This window comes from Sebastes fasciatus, chromosome 20 (assembly GCF_043250625.1).
Source record: "Sebastes fasciatus isolate fSebFas1 chromosome 20, fSebFas1.pri, whole genome shotgun sequence".
In the NCBI taxonomy this organism is placed as follows: domain Eukaryota; kingdom Metazoa; phylum Chordata; class Actinopteri; order Perciformes; family Sebastidae; genus Sebastes; species Sebastes fasciatus.
This window is the reverse complement of record NC_133814.1, coordinates 18,934,648-18,962,040: the sequence shown is the minus strand read 5'-3', so window position 1 is coordinate 18,962,040 and position 27,393 is coordinate 18,934,648. Positions and strand designations below refer to the sequence as shown.

Genomic DNA, 27,393 nt, shown 5'->3' with positions numbered 1-27,393 from the left:
TTGAGATATGTCCTATCCTTGAGAAATGGAAGGATACATACCTTTAATGTAATCTTACATGATCCGTTTTATCCTTTGTCACAGGGGGGCGCCAAAATCTAAACAAGTCCTGCTAACAGAAAATGCAGCAAAAATGTGACAGCAATAATCCATAAAAATAATACCACATTGAAGCTAAAAAATTCAAAACCAACAAAGTGTTGGATCTCATGGGTAAAATGTAATCCCACTCGTAATTATCTAACTTAATTTACTAATTCAAACATCCCAAGAAAGAGACACAAATGCAAATAGAAACAGAGGATGCAAGTGAGTCAAATTTAATATTAATGCGCTCTATGGAAAGAGGCAGAGTGTTTGGTTTTCTTTTCCCCACCAGCGTCACCACCACCCACTCTAACATGACAATGAGCTACTAAATCACACGTAAAAATGTCAGTAAACTTACGTACTTTCCTTTTTCCCCCTCCCCTCACAGAATGTAGGTATCATCTGTGCAAAATAAAATACTTCAAGACTGAACGGATCAAACGGAACACAGATAAAACGGGGCAGAACAAAGGTATCGCTTCCGCGCGCTAAATCTCCTAAACAAATAAATAAATCCAAACATCGGAAAGGGGTTTGCAGACGGGATCAGCAATCAGAAAAAAACAAACAGGTGCTCTTTAAACCTTAACATACACACAAAGATCAGCATTCTCTCGGTTTTAAGCAACATTTTCGTCAGGCAATTCTGTAAATTAAATTTCTCATCTAGTGCAGCTTCGGGATTTCCTTAAATACGGTATATTTTCCTATATGTTCTAGTATTTCTGTCAGGTCCAGATAATTACTTTGCTAACAAATAAGGAGAAATCTGAGTACAGGGAGGCAAACTAAGTGGACTTGATGTGCTTTCATCGGAGCGGTAAAAGGGATTCGGTTTGTTGGTGCTGGTATCTTTTATATCTATCACAGAGCTCACACAACACATGCATTACAAGTTAAAGATTTTACATTTTGGAGAAAGAAAAAAAGAAATATAGATAGTAAGGTACTCTCCCAGAGCCTACAGTGTCCAGTCTCAGATTTAAGGGCTCTCTCTCTTTCATCTTTACCTCCCCCCCTCATTCACTCGTCTTCGTCCTCCTCTTCCTCGCCGTCAGACAGAGAGGCACAGGGGCGGATCTGGCGGTATCTGTCCAACCACTTCTCCACCATCTGGGTGACCAGGGGGTGGTTACGGCGGCGAGAGCTCTTCTGCATGGCTGCCAGCATGCCTCCTTCTGTCACGCAGCAGTCCAGCCATTCCCTCAGCAGCTTCTCCTGCTGCTCCTCGTTGCCCATCTGAGTCACGAACAAACACGCGGTTACTTGTTATGACATATTTAAGATGGGAAACTGCTGGTGTGATCACAGTCATTTTTGTAAAAAGGAGCACATTGGTTTAACATGGGTTTCACTCGGATTTTACATCCCACAGTGTGTCGTTTTCTCCTGCATGAAGACACAGACTGCTGTAGTTTACAGAAAATAAGGTGACTTGCAGACCAACAGCTCAGAAAATATTAATATTTTCATAAACATATACATTATCTGGTAAAATGTGTTCTTTTTAATACGCAAGTTTAAAAAGTTTGAGCATTTTTTTTTATATTAAACAACTTTTGTTTTGAAAATAGAAAACAATAGTGTACAGCTCGAGCTCATATTATGTAGCATCGGCCCCTACCTCTTGCGCAGACAGGAAGTGAATGTGCAGCAGCTTCCTCTCGCTGTCCACCAGTGGCAAGAAAGTGACCGTGACATCATCGTCAGTATTGAGGTTGGCGCCCGCACCGCGATTGTCGTAGCCGTCGTTCTCCATGGCCACCAGGGCCGAGAAGTGGCCCCGAGTGTAGCCCAGGGCAATGGGGCTCTTCCAGCAGAAACTCTGCTCCCATAACAGAGGCAGGTACACACCTAAAACACACACACAGATATCAAGTCAGACCAGCTGGGAGCTTCTGTACTCCACAGCACTCGAGCCACCCTGCAGCTCTACACTCAAATTACAGTGTGTGTGAATGTCAGTTGGGGCCAAGCACCATCTCAAATCTGACCCGACATCAAAAGTGGCTGTGTTTCAGCTGACTGGAAACAACAGGCTCATTGTGCAGCAGAGAGCAGCTCTGTGGTGCAGCATGGTGCCCTGCTTCTTCAGGAGTCACCAATCACCAGGCATTAGTGTGCAATATAGACCAACGCTATGGCTTCAGTTCTACACCTACCCCAGTTAAAGAAAAAAGTCATAGTATAGTATGTCAAAAAAAGTTTTTTAAAAAAAAGTCACAGTATAGTATGTTGAAAAAAGTAAAAAAAAAAGTCATAATATAGTATGTCAAAAAAAGTAAAAAAAAAAAAAAAAAAAGTCACAGTATAGTATGTCGAAAAAAGTAAAAAAATAATAAAAGTCATAGTATAGTTTGTCATAAAAATGTAAAAAAAAAAGTCATATAGTATGTTGAAAAAAGTAAAAAAAAAAAAAAAAAAAAGTCAAAGTAAAAAAAAGTAAAAAAAAACGTCATAGTATAGTATGTTGGAAAAGTAAAAAAAAAAAAAAAAAAAGTCATACTATAGTTCGTCAAAAAAGTGATAAAAAAAGTCCTAGTATAGCATGTCGAAAAAAGTCAAAGAAAGCTATAAAGTATAAAATGTTGCCTCACCTTGAAAACGAGTGTATCCTAACGTTTCCCCACGGAAACTTTTGTAGTATTTCACTCCGTAGACTATGATCGGTCTGCGAAGAATGTGTGCAAGAACAAAAATATGGGTCTGCTCCAGGCTGGCCCCGGGCTGAGTGGAAGAGAAAAGAGAAACAAAAAACATCATACAGTAGTTGTAATCATATAAACATCCCTCTAATGTACATTCAATATTAATACAACCAAAAATAGTGAAGAGGGCTGAGACTGTCATCATATTGCAAAACAGAGTGCCCTGCACACTGTGAACCTGCAGCTCTGGTGCATAAGAGCACACCTGCATGCCACCCTTTCTCATCTCTCAGGTGTTGAATAACCAGACTGCATAACTGCTTTTAAATATTCTACAGCTACAATGACATTGCATGTTGAAAGGGGGCTTCAAAGTCCTCCACAATTATGGGTTGGGATGTACAAAGGCTGATCTTATCCTTTGGATTTCATCGCTCCATCACCGTCAAAGCCTCAGACGAGGTTATCACATGGTAGCTTTTGCTGTGTTTGTTTATACTGCCGGTGGAGTGGCTCTCTGTGCTAAATGCCTATAATCCCAAGGTCACATGTTGGAAGGGAGTGCTGCTTCAGCAGGCGAGCCAAGCAAAGCAGATGACAACAACAACTCTATCTTAGGGGATCTATAATAACTGCTTATGTCCTCGCTGTCATTCATACAAGAGCCACCTTCCATTCAGTCCATTCGCTTTACTGGCATGAATGTTAATGAGCAACACTCAATGAAAGCATTAAGATGAGACAGTGCTGAGTATTGAATTGCTTTCTGTGCAGTTACAACTTGGCGTCCATATTTTAGACCTTCTACCTCACAATGTGGAATAAAGGTTTTAGTACACAAGTGTTTATGTACATCATACAGTGTAAATATGTCTCTCCAGGTTCAAGTATGTCCCAAACCAAAACTTGGTGGTGTTTCAAAGGAAGTTGAACTGCTGTGTGGACATGCCCCTACGCTCCCCGCAATTGCAGGTCATTAAATTAGGATTTTAAAGAATGCCACTCTAAGATGGTAGCTCTTGAAAATTGCAGTGAAAGGACATGACAGAAAAGTAAATTAATACTAATTGAAAAATTATTATTAAAAAATAATAATTGAGATCCAAAACATGGCCACAGCTGCTGTGAACTTAAAGCAAGTTAAAAGGTACCCTGTGGAGTGTTTTCGACCGCTGGTATGATGCGATGTTTTGGAGAGCGGGTCCCTGTTTTCTTGGTATCTCACGCTCTCTTAGCACACAACAAATAAGGACGCATACGTACAGTATGTACATACGAATACAGTTGATGTTATTTGCATTCCTTCCGACTACACAGGACAATAATTCAAATATGTAATGCATGCCAGCCAAGCTTTTCCTACAATTCACTGACCAACAATGCCAGTTTAATAGGAGAAAAAAGGAAAGGAATGCATTCAACGGTGTGTGTTAGGCCTAAAGAATTTAAAACATGATAATATTAGAATTTACCTTCGCCAGATACTCATTTTTTACTGAATAGAGCCTGAACGCATCATAATGGCACATCCCTTGTTGAAAGCAACAGGATGAGAGCCAGTTAATGTTAGCTGTTAGCAGCCGGTAAGCGGCACCGTCCTGCACGGGGCTAACAGCTAACGTTAACTGGCTCTCGTTCTGCTGATTTCAACGTGGATTTGTTATTTGCAATGTATCATTATTATCAGAGAACATATAGGGTGTGTCCCCTGGATGCATCAATAGTGAGTTTACTGTGTCCCAAACACATTTTCTATCGTCCCCGGGACAATGGGACGCCATTAGTCTCCAGCCTTGACGGTACTGTAGAAAAACAAGTACCATCACATTTTCAGAAATTTGGCATTAACTTGGTACTGAAGTATCAGTTCTCGTGACATCCCTACTGTGCTTATTTATAAGAAAAATCCACAGGGTGCCTTTAAACAGGAGAAGGAAGATTTTGTTTTTCTTTTCTTCTCCCCCACAGCAACAATAGGAAGAACAAAACAACATGGTTTGTCTCCAAAACCAAAAAACACAGGTTTGTCCTATTTGTGCAATAGGAGTAATAATGAGGTGAACATCCCTTTCTAAATGCATGCGAGGCAGTTCTTCTAAAGCAAGTCACATTCACTAAATAATTAACGTGGTGTAATTTCTATGGCATATAACTTTCCAACAACCAAAAATAAGAATCGTAATGGTCATAAACCTGACATTTTGCATGTGAGAATGCATCAATGTTAACATTTTATTTTCCAAGTATTACTCCCTTGTTCCTCACAACTTCTATTCCCTCACAAAACATATCTAAAAGAAGCTCACACACTCCCCATTACAGAGCGGCCACATCATACTGGGCCCTTTTCTGTGTTTCGATTGATCGTGAACTAGAGGAAGGAAGTGAGTAAACCAGAAGGAACCTCATAATTACCTGGCTGGCCAAAGACAGGATGAACGCCCAGTCCTCCTGCCACTGCTCCTCTCTCAGGGAGAAATGCAACCCGAAACTCTGCGAGTACCACGACTCCCACTCCTTCCAGCGTGTGTAAAACCTAAAAACAAAGTTACATATTAGTTTATATATATTTTAAAGTTCATTTGAATCAAATGTCAGAATAATGTCACCCTGCTTATATAGAAGTCTTTTAGAGGACTCAAATTAACATGCTTTTAAGGAGTCAAAGGAAACCTATTTAAGCTTTACATAATGAACAAAATCAACCTTTTACAATACACATTAAAAGCAGAAGATCTATTTCATGTCTTATCTTTACTAAGTAATCAAACCTGTGTGTGAGGGAAGTATGTAAATATCTCAAGGAAAAGCATTTCCTCCTATTCAAATGATCAAAACCACTAAACTGCCATCAGGGCATGATGGAATAGATACCAGACAACGAGGAACCTTTTTACACAATTACTCAGGACATACGCATCTATGAAATGAAATACAACCTCAGCTGTTATGACACTGAAAGACAGGAAAGACAGAAAGGCAGCAATCTACACTTCACTTCAAATCTGAGACTCATGACTATCTGGTAGTAAAAATGTCCTTATGAATGTTATGAGTGCTATGTTACGAATGTTCTCCTTTACTTTGTGAGACATTTTTTAAAAGGGTGGGTTCATTTTAATACATAAGGAACACCACTGGGAGGCTACAGAATGATAAACATAAACAAATAAATAATGGACCCGCCCTTTAATGTGTCAAATCTTGTTTAGGACGAGTCACAAGTTTCACCTCGGTCTTCAGTGTTTAGCGCTTTATTCCCTGAAAACAGTTATGTACATCTGCTCCCACTTAGTTTTTTCCTTTTTGAAAATGACGGCTGAGGAATATATGTGGAGATTTTTATGTGTCAAATTCATAGTTCAAGTTTTATAATGATAGAAGTCGGTTCATTCAGATTACTCAGAGCCAGGCGTGTATGAAATTGCTGCACTAATCTGTATGAACGGTGCTATACAAATAAAGTTTGATTGATTGATGCTGTAAGATTCAAAAACATTTTGGATGTGGGATGTTTTCGTAATACATAACAGTATTTAAAGTCATAGTGTTTCTTGGATTATATGACTATAGGGGCTCTGTGTAGCGTTGGGTGTCTCACCAATGGGAGCAGTCATGCAGGCTATCATGGAGGGTCTTGCGGAGAACAGAGTCCTTGTCGTAGATGCCCCAGGTGGCCTGTAGAACAGAGTCCAACAGACAGTCTCCGGCTGTGCGGTTCCACAATGCATAGAGACGACTGTCCAGGCGTGTGCCCAGCTCCAGAGACCAGTTGATGACAGGAGATTCCTCTTCCAACTCTATACACAGAAAGAGAAAATGCATTAGTGTGGTGTGAGGATACTAAGGAGGGACGACAGGTTCCATCATGACATGTTCAAGCCCATCTGTTTTTGTACTTTGCATTAAAAACAACAAGTTTTAAGTTTAAACTTTTTAACATATGACCGGTGGCTGCATTTTTTTCCTCAGCTGACCAATGAACAAATAAGACTGGGTTTAACCAGAATTAAAAAGGGGGCTGAAAATAAAACTCAAAAGCTGATCGTCCTTAATCTGTTAACAAAAACTCAGCATGGGAGCATACAGTAGACGCTGCATTAAGTGTTTCAGATATGCAACTCCTGCAGCTAGTCGTTATTAAAACAAATAGTGCATTGCATAACCAGCTTTTCAGCCTTTTCTTTTCTCTTAAGATATTATTAAACACACCTTCACTGATTCCTCAGCTATGTTTGGATTTAGATTTATTGTCCCAGATGGATATTTGTTTTCACAGCCGGTACACAGAAACATACAGATAGCAACATATAGCAGCTTTTTCTTTAATTCCACCTCCCAGACCCTCGCTCCAGCCTCCGTCTGGGTCTCATTCACATGAACGGAGGAAAAGAAAATAACTCTGGATTCGGCTGTTAGTGCGTTTTACAACTTTTAGGACCTAATGATTTAAATAAGGGCTATTAAAATGTTCATATTGGGAAGTTTATTTACCTCAAAAGAAATTATCTGCTGCTTTACAGACGTCTCTTTCCCGATGTAAGTCTATGGGAAAAAGTCTTTTTAGGCCCAATGGCATCACGTGACGGACATGGAAGTTGTTGTACCGCCGTTTGGCTACTACGAAAATTTTGCTTTAAAGCCTGGCACACTTCCTGGGGGCTTAATTTCAACACGGGAGGTGTCATTGATTTACATTATGATGCAGGCTCAGGCTCTATTCAGTAAAACAAAATTGTATTTGGCAAAGGTAAATTCTAACATTATCATGATGTGTTCAAATGTAATCTTGTAAAATGTAGTTTTTGGTGATAAACTTGAATAAATCCAGTTGTTTGAAGATGTTTTCACAGTAATATAAAACAGATAACAGAGGGAATTATGACCGGTTTAACTTCACAAAAACCAGTATGCAAACGATAATAAAGGAGTGTATGTTGAAGGACATGGGATTTATTGTTTTACTTTGGTTTCTTATTGTGGTATTGAATTGGTATCGAGAATCGTGAAATTTCCCTGGTTTTGGTATCAACTACTACATTTCTGGTATCGTGACATCCCTCATACACCATGGCAACATACAAGTATAGACAGTACACAAAATCTTCATGTATACATTCATATCCTAGCTCACAAAAGTTTCAGCGAGGCCGATTATTCAGGGCTGCTACTGCAGAAGGAACAAAAAACTCCTGCTGAAGTGAGCTCTTCTCCAGTGACCTACTCTCATTGTTCTGTGCATAAACCAAAAACCCAGAGCATCTCTCATCAGCAACCCAGTTTGTAAAGGCTTAAATAGGTCACAAGACTCCTTGGGTACCTTCAGTACAACACACAAAACGCAAATGTATGTGCACAAGTATTCACACACACACATACATAGTCAGAGTGCAGTCCGGGGAATGTGTGAGGAGGGAGGGAAACCAGTGAGCTCAATTAACCTAATTAGAGAGGGTATATAAGATGAAGCAGGAGGTGATGAGCTGGTTGGGGACGGAAGTACACAAGAGCAGATGTTGGTTTTTAGACAGCACAGCCCGATCATCACTCACAGGTAACCAAAACCCATCACGTCTTAACACATGTGATTGGACTTAAATGCAGACTGGGGATACGCGCAAATACCAGATATGAAAATGAATAAATCTTTGGTACCTTTCTGCACATCTCGATCCAATACCTCATCAAACAACTTCTCTTGGACAGCAGGCGGCAAATCCTCTATATCTGCAAAGACATATGGGAAAGATATTATGTTTTATGCTCATTATAACCCTAATGGTGCACTGCAACAGAAACGCTACAGAAATGACACACAGAGGGGATGTTCTTTGCAATTCCATTCATTGGCTGACATTTTGTCAATGGCACAAGCTCTGTACAGCATGTTGTGCTTCTGTGTGTATTGAACTGTGCACACACAAAGCCAGAACACTGGTGGCTATTCTCTGGCTCAATAGTGAATGGCACTGGCTTTGTTTGAAACAGAGAGAGAGACAGAAACAGAGGGAGAGCGCCCTGCAGCTGGCCTCTGGCCAAATTCAGTCTGCAAAGAAATACTTGGCATAATACGAAAAAAAAAAATTCAAATCTATCAGTGAAGCCTGCATAATCTTTTTAAGCATGAATGCAATCGGCAGAATTAAAAAGCTAACGTTAAAAAAAAACAACATTGACTTCGAGACGAGGGAACCAGAAGTGTTAAAATGCAAACATATTTCCGGGTTTTTGGACTCATTCCTTCAGCACTTTATGAAGTCTAATTTATTTTGGGGCAAACAGAGAAGGTATTCAATTGCACACATGCAAGGAAGTCCAATAAGTGAAGTGTGTTGATCAAGATATCGTGGGTACCTGCAGGCAGGGTGAAGGTGACCGGGTCAGTGAGGAAGTAACAGGCGAAGTCTCCTTTGCGTTGATGTAGTGATGCTGCAATCTCCCTGCGGATCTGCTCCGTCAGCTCCGGACACACCATGGAGGGGATGCACTTAGCTGCCTGCTGGTTCACCTAAAAGACATACAGATAATTCATTGGAAGTTAGAGGTAAATACACCAATACAGGCATGATCCGATACATGATACATGTAAATCATAAACAAAGCTTTAAATTTGAAAAATGAGAAACAAACCATGCCCTTTCATGAATTTATTTATTAAGGATGGGCAATATGGACAAATGTTGACAGGATTTTCTCATATACAATATTTTGCACGTATGTTTTTGTTATATTGAGGCACAAATTCTGCCATACACAGCGAAGAGGCATTTTTCTCTTCCAACCTCAGCGACTTGATTCACAGTGCAGCCCTCTGTGGCTTTCCTAATCGTTGCTTGCTTTCCTTGCAAACCACATCAGCTCTGTGGCATCACGTCCATTAGGAACCAGTGGAAGGACTGCAGCCAGGCTAATCCTCCACCTAATCCTTAAAGTGCACTTCTGCTGTAATTAAAGGCATTACAGGCATCTGCTATATATCGTCCACTCTGGCGCAGAACAATTATAGACGGACGTGGTTGACGAGGAGAAGTAGAGAATAGCATCAGTATTACAGGAACACTTATGACAATTTGATGGTCAGATTTTGTATAATGCACTGCTGTAAAGACAATCACAAGAGTACTGGAAGTTACCTATTCTCTTTTATAAGACTATGTAATCTTCATAGGGAGAGGAAATATAAAAATCTGATTCCACTACTGATTCTGCTGCGTGGTGTATTCAGAAATATGTGTGTAGTCAGGGTTTAACCACTTCAAATCCTTCAGGGCGCCGTCGCCGTCGGCCGACTTTACTGTCGTTCAGAGGCTGTAGCAGGCTCAGTTTTAGAGCTAGAGTGAAGGGGGCCAAATAATGCTCCAAAGTTCGGCAAAATTTTGGCGAGCTAGCTAGATAGCTTTAATTCCAGTGGGGTGGCGAAGACAAACTAAATCTATAAGCATGTTTACCTCTGTGAGCAGGATGGCTAGCATGTCTTGCCTCTGGAAGCGGATGGCCAGATGGACCAGGGTGAAGCCAACGTCAAACGCTGAGGACCGGTTGAGGAGCTGCACCTCGTCAGCGGTGAGCTGCCGGGCGATGTCGCCACCGGATGACTTGTAGGCTTCTATTGCTGCCAGGTCTCCCTCCACCACGCCTGCAGCAAGGAGAGGAAGGAGGGTCAGAAAATAGAAGACAAACGTTAGTACGGAAATGTATACTAAATGGATCAGCGACTTGACATACTGGTGCAGTTACTTTTCTAGGAATTCATGTACACAGTCGATTGAAGTTAGATAAAGGTGACACATATTTACATTGTGTGTTTAAGGAAGGAGGAACAGGGCTGCACAAACAGACAATTCACAATTCAACAGCCGTTACAACTCAACCGCAAGCCTGTACTCAAACCCCTGCTGTCATCACAAGGCACATCATTTATATCAGTGAGAGAAGACTAAATATTAGAAACACCATACACTGAACAGTACTACAAAATACAGCCTGAAAATATTATCAACACCTCTGTAAAACAATTTCAAACATAACCTTCATACACATAGTATTTATTGCAGGGCTGTACGTAATAAATTAGCATCTGAGTGAATCTACTGTGCCTAATACTAGTGTTTCTGTTCAAACGCATCTGCAAAAGAAAAATAAATTAATGTAGAAAGACATGGGAAATCCTTTTAAAACAGGCCTATTCTTTGTAAATGGATTAGACCGGCTTTTGGAGCAGTTCCAACCCCGTGTCCTTGCTTGTAATAGAAGCGAGATGTAACAGACAGCCTGCTGTGTTCAATGAAAGAGCTACAGAAATATCCATCAAACTGTGCAAACACATCACACTCTTAGTCGCAAGCAGTTCATATTAAAAACTGGGAGGAATTTGCAAAACAAAATTCAACTTCAAATGAGTTAAACGCTAAAATGATTCAGATTGAACGGAGCTCTTGGCGTCAATCCACAACTCGGATGACCTCTAGATGTAGCCACTAGCTAACCCAGTGTGGGAGCAGTTATCACACAGTCAGGCTACTACACAGCAGGACAGACAGAGCAGTGTAGCTTATAATGCAGAGCTATCAGAGGGCGGTGTCAGACAGAGGACAGTCTGTGCAGATTAGCGTCCTCCCCCCCTCCACAGTCTCAACATCTGTTACGAGTGAAATGAGCGGCAGCGAGGGCAGAGCACACTGAACGCTGAAGCGCTGGCTAGATTGAATGTGAGGTAAGTTGTCCTCTCTGGCAGAGGATGAGGACTGTTACCTTAAGAGAACCTGGATGGGAACGTGCCAAGAACGCCTGGTCCCCTTTACACATAATGGGTGAAACTATGCAAACACGAATCTGCAAATGGATGCCGAATGATTTTGGCAGCGAAGTAGCTACTGCCATGCTGGAGGAAAAATAAAACCTGGTGACCTGTTTTGCAGGTGTATGAATAAAGGTTATTTGGAAAAACAAAATACACACAATTAAAGCTGCAGTGCGTAGAATTAGAGCAAATATGATTTAAAAAAGTTATTTTTATTAAACGGTCACTATATCCTGACAGAAGTGCATGAGACAGGTAATCCGATAAAAATCATGTCCCTCTGTGTCCTCCGGTGCTCCTAATGGCATCTGCAAGATTTCACAGACCGGAGGAAAACAACTAATCAGAGCCGAGCTAGAGCCTTGCCGTCTCTGAGCAGCTGTCAATCACTCGCAAACTCCAATCAAACGGTCAAACTAGGCAGCGCTGATCAAATATGAATCAATAGTCTGCCGTCACAAACTTTCTCATTTTACAGCTAAACAGTACATTACAAGATGTTTCTGAAAACATTTGAGGTGAGAAATAGGCATTACAGTAACAGAATATTGATTCATATTTGATCAGCGCTGCCTAGTTTGACCGTTTGACCCGACTTCACCAGTGATTGCCTCCGTTGAATGAACAGCCAATAAGAGCGCTCTCTCTCTGAAATGATCTGTGATTGGTCAAAGTCTGCCGTCACGGCCTAGATTTTCTAAAGCCTGAAAACAGAGCCATGAGGAGGTGCAGAAGTCTAGTTTTCTCTCAGGGCACTTGAATTACAATATGCTGAAAGGTTATTATGGATTTTTTTGCCCAATGATGCCAGAAACATTCTGCGGACTGCAGGTTCAATGTGCTTAGTTTAGGTCAAAGTTGACTGTGCTGTTGATATGTGTGCTCTCACATTGCAAAAAAAAATACTGATTAAGGCCTTAAACGCATTGGTGAAATGAAAAAGTCTTTAATTCAGCACACTCCTACTTAAAAAGTATGTTCTTCCTAAAGAGTGTGCACTGCAGTGTGCAGTAGAAATCGTGGGGACGCCAAGATAGCCTAACGGTTAAGGCGTATACACATAACCACAAATTCCAATTCAATTCCAGCCAAGGAACTGTGTTGCATGTCATGCCAGGTACCTGGAGTGCATCCCAATACCAATATTGACAGTACTTGGTAAGCTGCATCATTGAGGCACATTGAGGCCAGTGGTTTTCAAAGGTGGAGTCTGGACCGCCAGGGGTCTTTGAGGGGGTTCCCAGCAAAAAGGGGAATAATTCATTTTACTATAATTCCATCCATAATTAAAGTAACACAATAACAGAACATGTACAATATAACTTTCAATATTATGCACAATATTACTTTTCTATGTTAGTTTACTTATTTTACTACATTTATCTTGCTTTTATTGTTATTCTATTAGGCACAGGTGTTAATACTAGAAGTGCACTCAGAGAGCGCAGACCTCCGCCAAGGCAGGTTTCATGTATGTCGCTTAAGGTCCCCTGGACTTACAGCATGTTAAGCTGTTTGAGCACTTTGCAGGGTTTTTTACATGAATTTACTAACAGCCACAATTGTATACTATGAAGATTAGAACATAATGTGTACTTTACAGGATTAGTAAGTAGTGTGGAATTGGGACACATTTTAAAAACCTCATTATTATGCCGGGATCAGTCTATATAATATCAGTCTCATAATGGCCTATCTGGACAGTCATTAATATTGTGTTATTTGAACTAATCAAACTAAAAGAGTCAATTAGGTTTGTGACCACAATTTCTACAAACTGAAACTAGAAAACCTAAGGAATCCATTGGTACCAACCATATCATACTAGCTTGTCAAAAAATATGCGCTCCAAACTTAAGCTCAATTTTGGCAAGGATAAACAGTCATGGCCATGTTCAAAGAGGTCCCTTGACCTCTGACCTCAAGATATGTGAATGAAAATGGGTTCTATGGGTACCCACGAGTCTCCTCTTTACAGACATGCCCACTTTATGATAATCACATGCAGTTTGGGGCAAGTCATAGTCAAGTCAGCACACTGACACACTGATAGCTGTTGTTGCCAGTTGGGCTTGAGTTTGCCATGTTATGATTTGAGCATATATTTTTATGCTAAATGCAGTACCTGTGAGGGTTTCTGAACAATATTTGCCATTGTTTTGTGTTGTTAATTGATTTCCAATAATAAATATATACATACATTTCCATAAAGCAAGCTTATTTGCCTACTACCATGTTGATAAGAATATTAAATACTTGACAAATTTCCCTTTAAGGTACATTTTGAACAGATAAAAAAAACTGATTAGTCACGATTAAATATTTTAATCGATTGACAGCCCTAGTTTAAATACAGACAAATATAATCTACAATTGCAAGAACTCACCGGTTATAGTCTAAACTAAAGAACAATATTAAACAAACAGTCTGCTTCCTTTTCAGGGAAAGTAGAATCAATGGGATCATCCGATTTTGGCCCAACTACAGAGCCCTGAAAAAACATTAGACCAGAAACAGAAGAGCGAAGTGAAATCAAAGTTGTGCGGCCTGAGGAAGTGCTTGGCTTGGCCATAATGTGCTGCTCCACTCAGGCACTTCCTCCAACTGACAAAACACTTTGAAGAGCCCAACTGTAAAAAAGTCAGCTGACACGGTAGGAATAAAAACAGCATTCAGAGTTAACTCAAAAGGCTGGAGGTGTCTATATAACGTAGTTTAACGTAAAAAAAAACCTAGAGAGAGTAATGTTTTCTATTCCACAACAACTTGGAAAGGGCAGTCAGTGCAAAGGTCAGGAAGATGCTGATCATGTGCTGCCCTCATGCTTCTTTGCTTTTTTGTTGTTGACTGGTGTTCATGTCTTGTCAAGGCTATTTTTGCCTCCTAGGGCCCCTGCTCAGCACATAAGCACCACTGTTTACAGGGTCGGTTGACTGCGAGCCAGGAGAGTCTCTGGTCCACGGCCTACACTCTCACTGCGCTGCCCAGACGGCCCATTCATCCCCAGCGGCTGGAAAGCACTCACACCCTCTCAGTTTCTCAAAGACACTCTCAGTGGCAGAGCGAGGGCAGCTAGGGGTTCACTGATGAGCTGGATCAAATTCCTACAAGCCATTTAGTTACACATCTTTATAAGGCTGCCATTCAGCATCATTTCTGCTTCGTTGATGATGGATATTTTCCACCTCACAGCACAACCTTGTGAAATTAAACCCTTCTCACAGAGCTTGCCAAGACCGTGTTTTGCAAATTCCCTGTTGTACTCTAATATTTGGAGTCTAAACAAAAACACCAAGTGGATCACACTACTATGCAACCTTGGCCTTTGCAGGGTGAGGCAACACCTGCACCATAATAAAACAGAATTAAGCAGAAACTAAATGTTTTGCACTGGGAAAATAATGGTTGCCTCGGACTGGAGCACCTCGCTCGGTCATCCCTGAGCATGACACCATGGAAGGAAACAAAAAGCTGGTGTGACAATAGAAGTGTTGTTACAAGGAAAAACAGGACAAGAGTGTGGATTCTTTGTCCCAGTATTCAGGTGAGACACTGAGAAATTAGGGCAAAAGTATTCTCTCACACTATCAGAGCCCAAAACATACTTTGAATATTTCTAATCGTTGCTATAGAGTGCACAAACACACTACAAGCAAATAATATAAGAATTAAAGCTGCATCTATTTATTATTTTAATTATCGAGTAATCCATTGCAGCCCTGTCTCCTAAAAATGACATCCCCAAGTAGTTTTGTTGCATTTTCGTTTTGTTTTGTTTCCATTTAAAAGCGACCGTAATCCAGGAGAAAATACGTTTCCCTCAAAGCGTATTTTGATTATGCAGTTTAGTTGTATGGGAACGGAATTTTGTGGGGGACAGGGTTGTCCATTTATTATTTTTTAATTTATTGATGGACAATTTAATCTAGGAAATGCCAAAGTTCGTGGCAAATTACATCCCATGTTCCAAGCCCAAGGTGATGCCTTTATATTGCTTTCCAAACTTCCAAAACATATATAATTTACAATGATATAATAAAACAGAGACCAGGAGCAAATCCTCACATTTGAGAAGCTGGAAAAAGATGTCTAGCATTTCCCTCAGAAATGGCTTAATCGTTTATCAAAATTGCTGTAATTTTCTGTGGATTGTATAACGTGTGACTCTAAATGGCCTGTAGGTGTGAATGTGAGTGTGAATGGTTGTCTGTCTCTAAGTGTCAGCCCTGTGATAGTCTGGCAACCTGTCCAGGGTGTACCCCGCCTTCGCCCAATGTCAGCTGGGGTCGGCTCCAGCCCCCCTGAGAACCTGAATAGCATAAACCGTTACAGATAATGGATGGTTGGATGTATGGCGTGTGAAAACTCACCAGCACATGCATTGAGGAACAGCCAGTCTGTTTTCCTCATTCGATTTCTAATCTGCTTTAGCTTCTTGAAGTCGACCTCTTGCTCCTCCTTGCTGCTCATGGCTCCAGCTGCGAGCTCTATCCTCTGGAAGTCCATTTTCACGCTGTCTTCCCTCTTGGGCATAGGAGGGGACCTCCTTTGGCCCTGGCCTCCACTGCAACTTCCCCTCCAACGAGACCTATCCTGCTCATTGATCATAGGTGCTGGCTCTGGAGACTCTGCCAGCACTATGGCTTCCAGGTTGTTGGGCTTCGGGTGGTCACAAGCCACACACTTTAAAGTCGTGGGCCAGTTCTGGTAAGTGCAAGCCGTGCATGTCCAGTGCTGCTGATGGGTGTTGAGTCTGTTTCTGTCATTGTACTCCTCACAGGTATCCACAGGGGAGTGGAGAGCAGGACGACAGCCTGCGTTGGAGCCTGAAGTCTGGGGGGACTCGGTGGGGCTGCTGGTCCTCTGGCGCTGACACAGACACTGTGTGCAGCGGAGGGCTCGGGGCCAGTTCAGGTAGGTGCACATCTGGCAGGACCACTTATTGGCAATCTCAGCCATGCTGGCTGACCTGACTCTCGGCCTAGCACTGGAGTCAGGGCAGATGAGGAGGTTGCCGCCACTCTCAGTTCTGGGAGGATCCCACTCCGGACTGGGGTCCAGATCAGGGCTGATCTTGTAGGGTTCCTCTGTGATGATGGGACCCCTCGACTTGTGTGCACGGCACATGGTGCACTTGACTGCAGACGGCCAGTTCTCATACGTGCAGTAGTCACAGGCCCACTTTACCCTCTGTTCTGTCATCGTGGATGACTGTGGAGGGTCAAAATGTGGTGATAAACATAGTTAGATTGTGATGCGTAAACTTTGTGACTCATCTTGAAGGTCAAAACACATATTAAACTAGTATTTAGACACATAAATGAAGAGATTTAATGGAGTTCCCTCAAGTCCAACACACTGTAAACTAACTTACATCAGGTGTGGCATCTTCAATAACACTCTCAGCTTGACATTACGGAGTGATAGAAAGACTAAAATTACCTGCCAGCTGTTCATTATCGTGGATCACTGTGGAGGGTCAAAACTGTGGTGATAAATCTAGTTAGACGTGATGCATAAACTTTGTGACTCATCTTGGAAGGTCAATAAATATGTTAAACTAGTATTTAAATACATAAATGAAGAGATTTCATGGAGTATGGAGTCCCACACATTGTAAACTAACTTACATCTGGTGTGGCATCTTCAATAACACTCCCAGCTTGAGATGTGGAGTGATAGAAAAGACTAGATTTATCACCACAGTTTGGTGTTTTTTTTTTGTTGTTAGACGTGATACATAAACTTTGTGACTCATCTTGAAGGTCAATATGTTAAACTAGTATTTAGATACATAAATGAAGAGTTCCCTCAAGTATGGAGTCCAACACATTGTAAACTAACATTTGGTGGCATCTTCAATAACACTCCCAGCTTGAGATGTGGAGTGATAGAAAGACTAAAATTACCTGGTCAAACTGTGGTGATCAATCTAGTTAGACATCTTGAAGATCAATAAATATGTTAAACTAGTATTTAGATGCATAAATTAAGAGATTTCATGGAGTCCAACACAATGTAAACTAACTTACATCTTGGTGTGACATCTTCAATAACACTCCCAGCTTGACATTGTGGAGTGATATAAACATTAAAACTACCTGGCAGCTGTTCATAATCAGTAGATTAACAGCCTGGGTTTGATTCACATGACAGGTGGGTTTATTGTGTTATGTATGTAGCTAATGTTGCTAGCAAGCTAGTAAGCAAGCTAACCACCTAGCACACACAGCTACCGTCAATTTGAACAGCTGACAAACAATTCCTAGAAAGTACAACCATAAAACGTGTCATATTCAGGAATATTGAAGAATAATATGTATAATTCTTACCGTTTTCGCTGTTGCTACAGTTTCTCTGTTGCTGCTGTGGACCACAACAACAAACCCTTCTTGTACAGTCTCCCTCCTCCTCCTCCTCCTCCTCTATCAAACCTTTCTCCTCAAACAGAGTAATTTCCACCTCTTTAATCGCTCACATGTTTACCTTTACGGACACCTTAACCTCTCGCAGAATACACCGCACCTCGACGAAGCCTCCGTAGTCCCTGAATCATAGTGTAAACATGCGACACTATTGCGTGTCTCCGTTGTTGTTTAATGGCGGCGACAGCGAAGACAAATGAGTAGCAGAGCCAAAATAAACGCTCTGCTCGCACTACGTCACCAATCATCTGGCTCAGCGAGCGACGTGATTGGATGAGAGGAAAGTACTGTGTTGCGTTCATGGGCCTGTCGGAAATATTACAACCCCCCCCCCCGACCCCGACTGACTGTACGAACGGTTATGAGAGGTTCAAAAGAACTGGGAAAAAATAGTATTTACTGTGTAACTCAAAACGTTCTCTATTTGAGGGTTTAGTGTTTGTACCCTGAAGTGTAGACACAACACTATAATGTGATACATTTGATCAAAAACACTGTTATTTATATTATTTCATAAAAACAATATAATATGATACATTTGACCAAACAATTCAGAAATATCCGAGCTTATTATATATGTATATATACATATATATGTATACATATATATGTATATATATATATATGTATAGCTATAGCCATATACTGTATGTATATATTAACTTTCTGCAAATAAAATGGTAATTTTTATTAATGAAAATTGTTGTTATATATATATATATATATATATAAATTATATAATAAATATATATAAACATTATCTAGACAAAATATGCTAAACTAGTCTTATTCACCATTTTATTTGCAAGAAATGCTAAACCCTTATGATTTTATTTATACTTAAACTAGATTATATATGGAAAGAAATGATTATATATAACTAAGTAGTTTTGTTGTATTTTGTATATATATATATATAGGCCCTATATATGCACCATTTTATTTGAAAGAAATGTCATACTAAACCCATATGATTTTATTTATACAAACTAGATTATATATGGAAAAAATTATTATATATAACTAAGTAGTTTTGTTGTATTTTGTATATATATATATATATATATATATATATATATATACATACATACATATATATATATATATATATATATATATACACACATACATATATAGGCCCTTTATATGCACCATTTTATTTGCAGAAAGGTTGTCATACTAACCCTTCTTATGATTGTATTTATACAAACTAGATTATATATGGAAAAAAATGATTATATATAACTAAGTAGTTTTGTTGTATTTTGTGTGTATATATATATGCCCTATATATATGCACCATTTTATTTGCAGAAAGGGTGTCATACTTACCCTTCTAATGATTGTATTCATACAAACTAGATTATATATGTAAAGAGACGAATGAACAGTTAATTGACCTCTAGATTTGCAAGATTACATCACTAAATATTGGACCCGCCCACACTGAGTAAAACGTCACATTGGGGGCATTTCTCCGGTCTCATAGAAACCATTGCATCTCAATGACAGAAACATGGCAGCTTCCTTGACTCGGTTGCATCACATCGCTCTCCATGTCTCCAACGCGGAGAAGATCTCCATAGACCTCGTGTCTAAATTCAAGTTTAGCTTGTTCGCCACCAGACTGACCGACAGCTCCAGACAGCTGGCTTTCAGGAAAGGAGCGTCTGTTTTCATCGTGAACGAGACACCAAACCTCAGCAGTGTGAGACCCAATGGAGAGCTGCTCATCACGGATACACGTGTTCCACATGTGGGGAAATACAACCGGTACAATCCTACTGAATGTCTGTACGATGTCAGCGCAAACTATCCGGTGGATACTGTGAGCAACGTGTGTTTTGAGGTGGAGGATGTGCAAAGGTCATTCAGAGCTCTTCGAGATCTGGGCTGCAATTTCCTGGTGCCTCCCACCACAGTGCAGGACGAGAGTGGAGCAGTCACCTACTCTGTGCTTAAATCTGTAGTGGGCAATGTGTGCCACACTCTAATAGACAGGACTAAATACAAGGGGAGCTTCTTGCCTGGGTTTGATGTCATTGAAAAGGACTACAGCTTGCCAGAAGAGGACATGTCTTCATGTCCCATCACACATTTCGATCACATAACTTATGTCTGTCACAGGAAAACAACCCACCAGGTCATGAGGTGGTATGAGGAGCTCTTTGGGTTTCACAGGTTTTTCATTGAAAGGTGAGAAGTTTATTGTTATATATAGTGGAAAAATCATGCAAATAGTGATACAAGCACCAAATTTGGCATGATGATTCCCGAGGGGTCACTTAGTAAATATAAACGATCGGCCACTTGAAAATCCAAGACGGCGGCCATTTTTCAAGATGGCCGCCAAATTGACCTGCCGTTAATGGTTTCTCATAGAAATTCATCTACTTGGTCAATTTGAGTGATCTTGGTGTCAAATTATGTGTTTTCTAGCATGCTGGATCTTATTTTGATAGTTTTAATAATTTTGAACTTCAATATGGCGGCCATTTTTCAAGATGGCTGTCAAATTTACTCGCGGAGAATGTTTTTCTTAAAGAAATGCATGTACTTGGTCAACTTGAATGATTGTGATGTAGAATTATATGTTTTCTGGTATGCTATCTAATCTAATAAGTTTTACAGCTTTAACATCCTCCAATACGTTTTTTTCTACTTTTTGGCTGTCCGGTGAGTCTTTGCTTTGTGGTGTTTGCATGGCTCAATTGGCTTGTAGGCCTACTGTTGTAGATATCAATAGCTGCTGTTGCCATAGGTGTAGGGGCTTAGTGGTAGAGGTAGCACCTTTGTTTCAGAAGTCAGACTCATTCTCCAGGATGGACTACTGGCTGGTTCACACTACTTGCCCAACTCTCACCTGTGGCTCCATGAAGTTGCTAGTGCACGGCAATGACCACACCCCGGGACACCATGTTGGCTCACGGGCTGAACTAGGTGAGGGTAGCACACAGAGAGTCTCTCTGTGATGGAGTATGTCTATCTCCAAATTTCAAAGTGCATAGAGTCAACGAACCAGCCATCTTTATCCATGAGGTTCCCACACCAACATATCTATCAGTTGCCTCTTTCTGGTCTTGGCAAACACAGACAGGCCAACATACATAGCAAAAGGTGTCTTCCTGTCCTTGGAGTGCCTGTGGACCTGCGATCCTTCCCTGTATTTGGCAAAACAGCTCTACTGTAACAGTTGCAAGGTCAGATTTTGATGCGCCATTCTGCAGTTGTGACTTGATATCAGCCCCATGTTCAATCATACATACAAACTGAAGCAGGGATGGTGTGACGGTATCTTCAAGGTACCCATCATGAGACGTGCTGTTGAATTCTGATTTATGCAGGTGGACTGCTTCTCCATATTTGCTTCCTTCTGGGCCAGGTCTTCTTTCTTCTGCAGCTGTTGGGCATTCAGATAGGCTCGTTCTCGTTTGTACAGAGCAGCCAAGCAAGCAGGATGACATCTCCAGCACTCAGATTGGGAAGGAGCTTTCCATCACTGAAGGATTTTGCACATTCATTTGGTCTTTCATTCAGTTTCATGGTCATTGCTTATCTTAAGTTGCCCCCTTCTTCCTCGCACAGAAAGCATTTGGGGGATAGAGTATCTCTGACCCTCCGTGGTATTTTGTAACAGCTGCTCTCATCTGTAACAGTTGAAGGGGTTGATCTCTTTTCAGCTCTTTGTAACTTGGTGTTATTTTTCATCAAGGTTTCCTCTATCCCACTACCGTCGTCTAGTCTTGCTGGGTCACGCTTGACTGGTAGCTGACTGACTGCATGGAATCTGGGAATTTTCCTCGCCAAGAGGCTGTACCCATCACCTAGTCTTTTGTTGGGATTTATATGTGGAGAAGTAAGGCCCTCATTCTTGTCCATTTGACAAAGGCAACACTTGGCCCAGTCGGTGTGCCAACATTTTTCAGTTGATTTTTGGTTTAAAGCCATTGTAATGTTTAGGGTCGAAGGTTTATCCTTTTACCACCCTGTATCACGGGCACTTTCTTGTATGGGATACAGCTAGGCTCATGCATTATTTTACGCAATCTGTACACTATCTGGATAACTGAAACCCCATTATCCTTGGCTCGGCTCTCCCCGGCTTGCACATCCTGTCGATTCAGGTGTGGCTGCTTAAAACTGATCAGGGGTTGGTAGTAAGCAGCATTTGGGACACTAAGTATAATGCTGAATCCTACTTAGCTGATGTTAAACCCCATTCTGAGTTACACAGCAGCGATTGTCACCAGTGTGCCCTGGTAATGCCCAACAATCACTCCTTTACAGTTCTCTGCTGTTGTGACAATTCTGGCAGTTGGGTTGGAACCTTATGGATAAAGATGGCTGGTTCGTTGACTCTATGCACTTTGACATTTGGAGCTAGACATACTCCATCACAGAGAGACTCTCTGTGTGCTACCCTCACCTAGTTCAGCCCGTGAGCCAACATGGTGTCCCGGGGTGTGGTCATTGCCGTGCACTAGCAACTTCATGGAGCCACAGGTGAGAGTTGGGCAAGTAGTGAGGACCAGTGCCAGTAGTCCATCCTGGAGAATGTGGCTGACTTCTGAAACAAAGGTGCTACCTCTACCACTAAGCCCCTACACCTATGGCAACAGCAGCTATTGATATCTACAACAGTAGGCCTACAAGCCAATTGAGCCATGCAAACACCACAAAGCAAAGACTCACCGGACAGCCAAAAGTAGAAAAACACGTATTGGAGGATGTTAAAGCTGTAAAACTTATTAGATTAGATAGCATACCAGAAAACATATAATTATACACAATCATTCAAGTTGACCAAGTACATACATTTCTTTAAGAAAAACATTCTCCGCGAGTAAATTTGACAGCCATCTTAAAAATGGCCACCATATTGAAGTTAAAAATTGTTAAAACTATCAAAATAAGATCCAGCATGCTAGAAAACACATAATTTGACACCAAGATCACTCAAATTGACCAAGTAGATGAATTTCTATGAGAAACCATTAACGGCAGGTCAATTTGGCGGCCATCTTGAAAAATGGCCGCCGTCTTGGATTTTCAAGTGGCCGATCGTTTATATTTGCTAAGTGACCCCTCGGGAATCATCATGCCAAATTTGGTGCTTGTATCACTATTTGCACGATTTGACTGAAAAATGGATGTTAGCCGCTCCACTAATACAAGTAGGCTTACAATGTATGTGGCCATCAGACTTTTAAACATGTATATTTTTTTATTTTATTTAACCTTTATTTAACCAGGTAGTACTCATTGAGATTAAGAATCTCTTTTGCAAGAGAGACCTGGCCCAAGACAGCAGCATTTTAAACATACATTAAAGTTTCAGACGATACATCATATACAACAAATGCAAAATAAATACATAGCATAATATCATACAAAACACATTAAAATCAAGTGTTTGAAGCCAACGTTGAAGTGAAAATATTCAGAAACACAGACAGCTCCCGATTGACTCTGCTTCTAGGTCTTTCATTAGTGTTTTAAATTCAATATATAAATATATATATAAATATATAATTCATACGACACTGTCTCACACAAAAATATATCTTATACTGTATATGTTCTTAATGTATATGTTCTTAATATGCCTGTATATGTTCTTAATATGCCCTTGTACAAAGTATTTCCTTTTATAATTGTAATATATATATAAATATATATATAAATATATATATATATATATATAAAACGTAATATAACTTATTATTTTAATGGAGCTTCCCAGCAAAAAGCATTTCACACGATTGTACCTGTATAACCGGCGTTACAATAAATGAATCTAAAATAAATTAAATAAATAGTAAATATACTACATATAACACCTATGTATACAGCTCATCTTTTGTGCTACAGGAAAATTAATGTTTGATTAAAAGTAATGATGCAATGGAGGTTGTTGGGTCGGACGGCATAGTGCCAGTCGACTTGTTTGCGTCTTCAGTTCACAAATCAATGTACAATTCTATGTGTGGATTAGATGAGTATTCTACATTTTATTCAACTTGATGTCTGTGTCTATGTCTGAGTAGCAATGAAGATGTGGACGAAGGTTTCGTCGTGAACCAGGAGGGCGTTGGGCTGCGTCTCACCGCCATGGAGTACTGGAAATGCAGCGAAAAAGGCATCACTCTCCCCTCTGTGGACAAAAAACAGCCCGACTGCAAGTTTGTCATCGCAGAATCACTGCCTGAGCAAAGTTAGTAACACTTTTTTTAAGGTATTTCTGTCATACTTGATTATATTTCATCACTGTGTGCTTGCACTTATTTATTTTCAGGCAGGAATCAGGTCGACACCTTCTTGAAGGAGCACGGGGCCCCGGGGATCCAGCACATTGGGCTGTACACGAAAAACATTGTTTCTACGGCACAGGCGATGGCTGACGCTGGGGTCCAGTTTTTCTCACCTCCTCAAGCCTACTACACCGGGGTTTGTTTGACTGACTCTTACACAACTTATTTGCCAGAACGATTAAACAAATACCGACTTGATAAATGCAAGAAATGACCCACATTGTGTTCAACAAGTTGGAAAATATATTGTAGTCATAAATGTGCAATAAAATGCTAATTACAGACATAGGACAGATCAGAGATGTGTAGGTGCAGTGTGTAGGATTTGGCGGCATCTAGCGGTGTGGTTGCAGATTGCAACCTCCCTTTCCGAGACTGCGGTAACGAGAGCCGCAGAGTGCAAAACCGTGGTAACGGCTTTCGCCTCGCTCAGAGGCCATCCTTACTATAATAACACTACTTTAGGAGCAACGGAAGTCAGACAGCGGCTGGCGGTACCACGGTTTTGCACTCTGCGGCTCAAGTTACCACAGTTTCACAAGCGTGTCGGAGAAGTACGGTGGCCTTGAGGTAACATAAAAATTCACATTTTCTCTCTAGAGCCAGCGTTTGGTTTGTCCGTTCTGGGTTACTGTAGAAACATGGCGGACCCGCTCTCTATGTAGAAGAGCTAACAAAAACATTCTTAGTTTCAGGTGATTATACACTAATGAAAACATAGTTAAGAAATAGCCAAGAAATACTCTTTTTTTAATTTAATTCTTATTTATACCATTCTTGCATTTATATTTAACACTTAATAGAAACCACTTCTCAGCATTTTGTGTTCACTTATTTGCACTTTGGTTATATTTTATACAGTGCACGTCTTAATGCAAATATTTGCAAATATTTCTTATATTCTCATGTCTTATTTTTTAAAATTTTATTACTTATATTTCTTAAAATATATTGTGTTTATACTGTAGCATTATGTACATCATTTAAATGTTACTCCTTTATATCTATGTTCTTACATTTCTTTAGGTGTATATAAGAGCAACTGTAATCCCCCCGGGGATCAATTAAGTATTTGTGATTCTTATATTCCATTTCTACTAATAGATCGCCCAAAATGTTACACACTGTTCCTTTAAATAGTGAAATCGCAGTTAGTCTTTATCAGCTCTCAGCTTCACTTCCTCAAAGTCCAACACAAAACAGGTACATGAGTAAATAAATATTCTTTTTCTGTGACTTTCTGTAGGATTTTCCTCACTTGGTCTTTTGACGAAGCAGTTTCTGTTGATTATTACATTAAATAATAGTATATAACTGGTCATATTTGCAAATGTGTCATCTTCTACGGTGGTTACCAACTCTTCTACCTATCCTGTGTGCTGCTGTGACAGGTGGGAAAACAGCAGGAGATAGAGGAAGCAGGACACAACCCCCAGATGCTGGCGCAGCACGGCATCCTCCTGGACACGGACCTGGACCGGGATTCCTCGTCACCGACGGCATCTAATGAAAACAAAAGGTGAGAGAGAGAGGTACCCCGTACCACTTTCTCAAAATAGCCTCTGCATCACGGTGTCCTTACTTTGATATCATCTGTTTCCAGACACCTTCTCCAGGTGTTCACCAAGCCCATCTTCGCAGAGGACACCTTCTTCCTCGAGCTGATAGAGCGAAGAGGGGCGACGGGTTTCGGCGAGGGGAACATCAAAGCGCTGTGGAGGTCGGTGCAGGCGCACATGAATCAGGCGGGGGCTTCTCAAGTTGAGGGACCCCAAAAAACTGCGCAGACTTCCGTGTATTAATCAATGCAAATATTTTTACCTGAGGTTATTTGATTTGCTGTTTTCTGTAGTGCACTTATGAAATAAAAATGCAGAATGTTTAAATATATGTAATATATTTACGGAAGAGTTTTCCACAAGTGCTCTCCATTTCAAGTTTGAGATTTAGTGGTAAATCTCAAGTTTCACTGCTAACAAGATCAACTTATAAACTGTGTTAATATTTATGTTTGAACATGATTTGAACAGATTAAAGATGTAAAATACACTATGTACAAAGTGGTACAAAAACAGCTGCTACATGTTATACTTGAAATGTTGCAACACAAATTACACTTTCTGTAGCAGTAAAGGGATGTCTTTGTTTCCACTGTGTCAAAGAAAAGCGTTTTCCTCAATAAATCTGTTTCTCCTCAAAATAATGTGCCCTCTGTTTCTTAGGATGTGGGTGGCCAAATTTCAAAATAAGAGCTCTTAAAAGTCAGGTCATCTTAGGTAAACATCGCCAGTGGCCAGAGAGGAAAGAACCAAACTAAAGTACTTGTACTTTACCTGATTATGTCCATTTTATGCTACTTTATACTTCTACTCCACTCTTTCCATCATATTGTACTTTTCCCCTCTCTAAAAAGTGACGGTAACACCTTTTATAATAACAATCATTTATAAATGGTAAATGATAGTTAATTAAGTAAGGGATAGTGTACAGCTAGCGTGTCATTGTTGTGAAATAAACCCACATTTTATATATTATATTAAGTATTTGTTAGTGATTACAAAATTATTTGTAAACCTTTAAGAAGTCATTTGTCAAAAATCTATAAACATTACATAGATAGATGGAACAGAAACCACAAAGTATTAACTATATATCTAAATAATGTTTATAGACGCTTTACAAAGTATTTATTAACCATTTAACAAGGTGTTATAATCATCAGTTGCAACTTTATAATAGCTATCCAATTAATAGACGGTTTACAAACCAGTTATAAACCATTAACAAAGTGTTGGAAAAATCTATCTGATGTTTATAGATGTTTTACGAACGATTTCTTCAAGGTTTACAAATAATATCTTTATCATTAACAGATACTTATATATTTATAGTATATACAATGTTATGTGTGCAACAATAAACTTAAAATAATCAATTATAGCATTAATCATTTATTAGTAAATATTTTTTCGTTGTTTTTTAATTATTAACACATTTCAATTAACTATCAATTTACCATTTATAAATGATGGTTATTATAAAGTGTTACCAAAATGTACATTACAAAACATGTCATCAGGTTATGAAATAATATGTGTTGTTATAGATTTAACTACCT

The 27,393-nt window shown here is 40.1% G+C and overlaps 2 protein-coding genes across 2 annotated transcripts; one reads left to right on the top strand and one right to left on the bottom strand.

The window, feature by feature from the left end:
* Positions 1-304: 304 nt before the first annotated feature.
* Positions 305-18,181, bottom strand: zranb1a (zinc finger, RAN-binding domain containing 1a). Its single transcript, XM_074620891.1, has 10 exons — positions 17,872-18,181; positions 15,910-16,750; positions 10,187-10,374; positions 9,093-9,246; positions 8,394-8,465; positions 6,340-6,538; positions 5,154-5,274; positions 2,688-2,817; positions 1,715-1,944; positions 305-1,329 (listed from the first exon to the last, which is right to left on the bottom strand). The coding sequence occupies exons 2-10, from the start codon at positions 16,739-16,741 to the stop codon at positions 1,114-1,116; spliced, it is 2,142 nt and encodes a 713-aa protein (XP_074476992.1). The 5' UTR covers positions 16,742-16,750; positions 17,872-18,181; the 3' UTR covers positions 305-1,113.
* A 1,262-nt stretch (positions 18,182-19,443) lies between these two features.
* On the top strand, positions 19,444-26,475 carry hpdl (4-hydroxyphenylpyruvate dioxygenase-like). Its single transcript, XM_074619873.1, has 5 exons — positions 19,444-20,160; positions 24,012-24,178; positions 24,260-24,411; positions 25,667-25,794; positions 25,879-26,475. Exons 1-5 carry the CDS (start codon positions 19,481-19,483, stop codon positions 26,075-26,077), a joined length of 1,326 nt encoding a protein of 441 aa, XP_074475974.1. The 5' UTR covers positions 19,444-19,480; the 3' UTR covers positions 26,078-26,475.
* Positions 26,476-27,393: the final 918 nt, after the last annotated feature.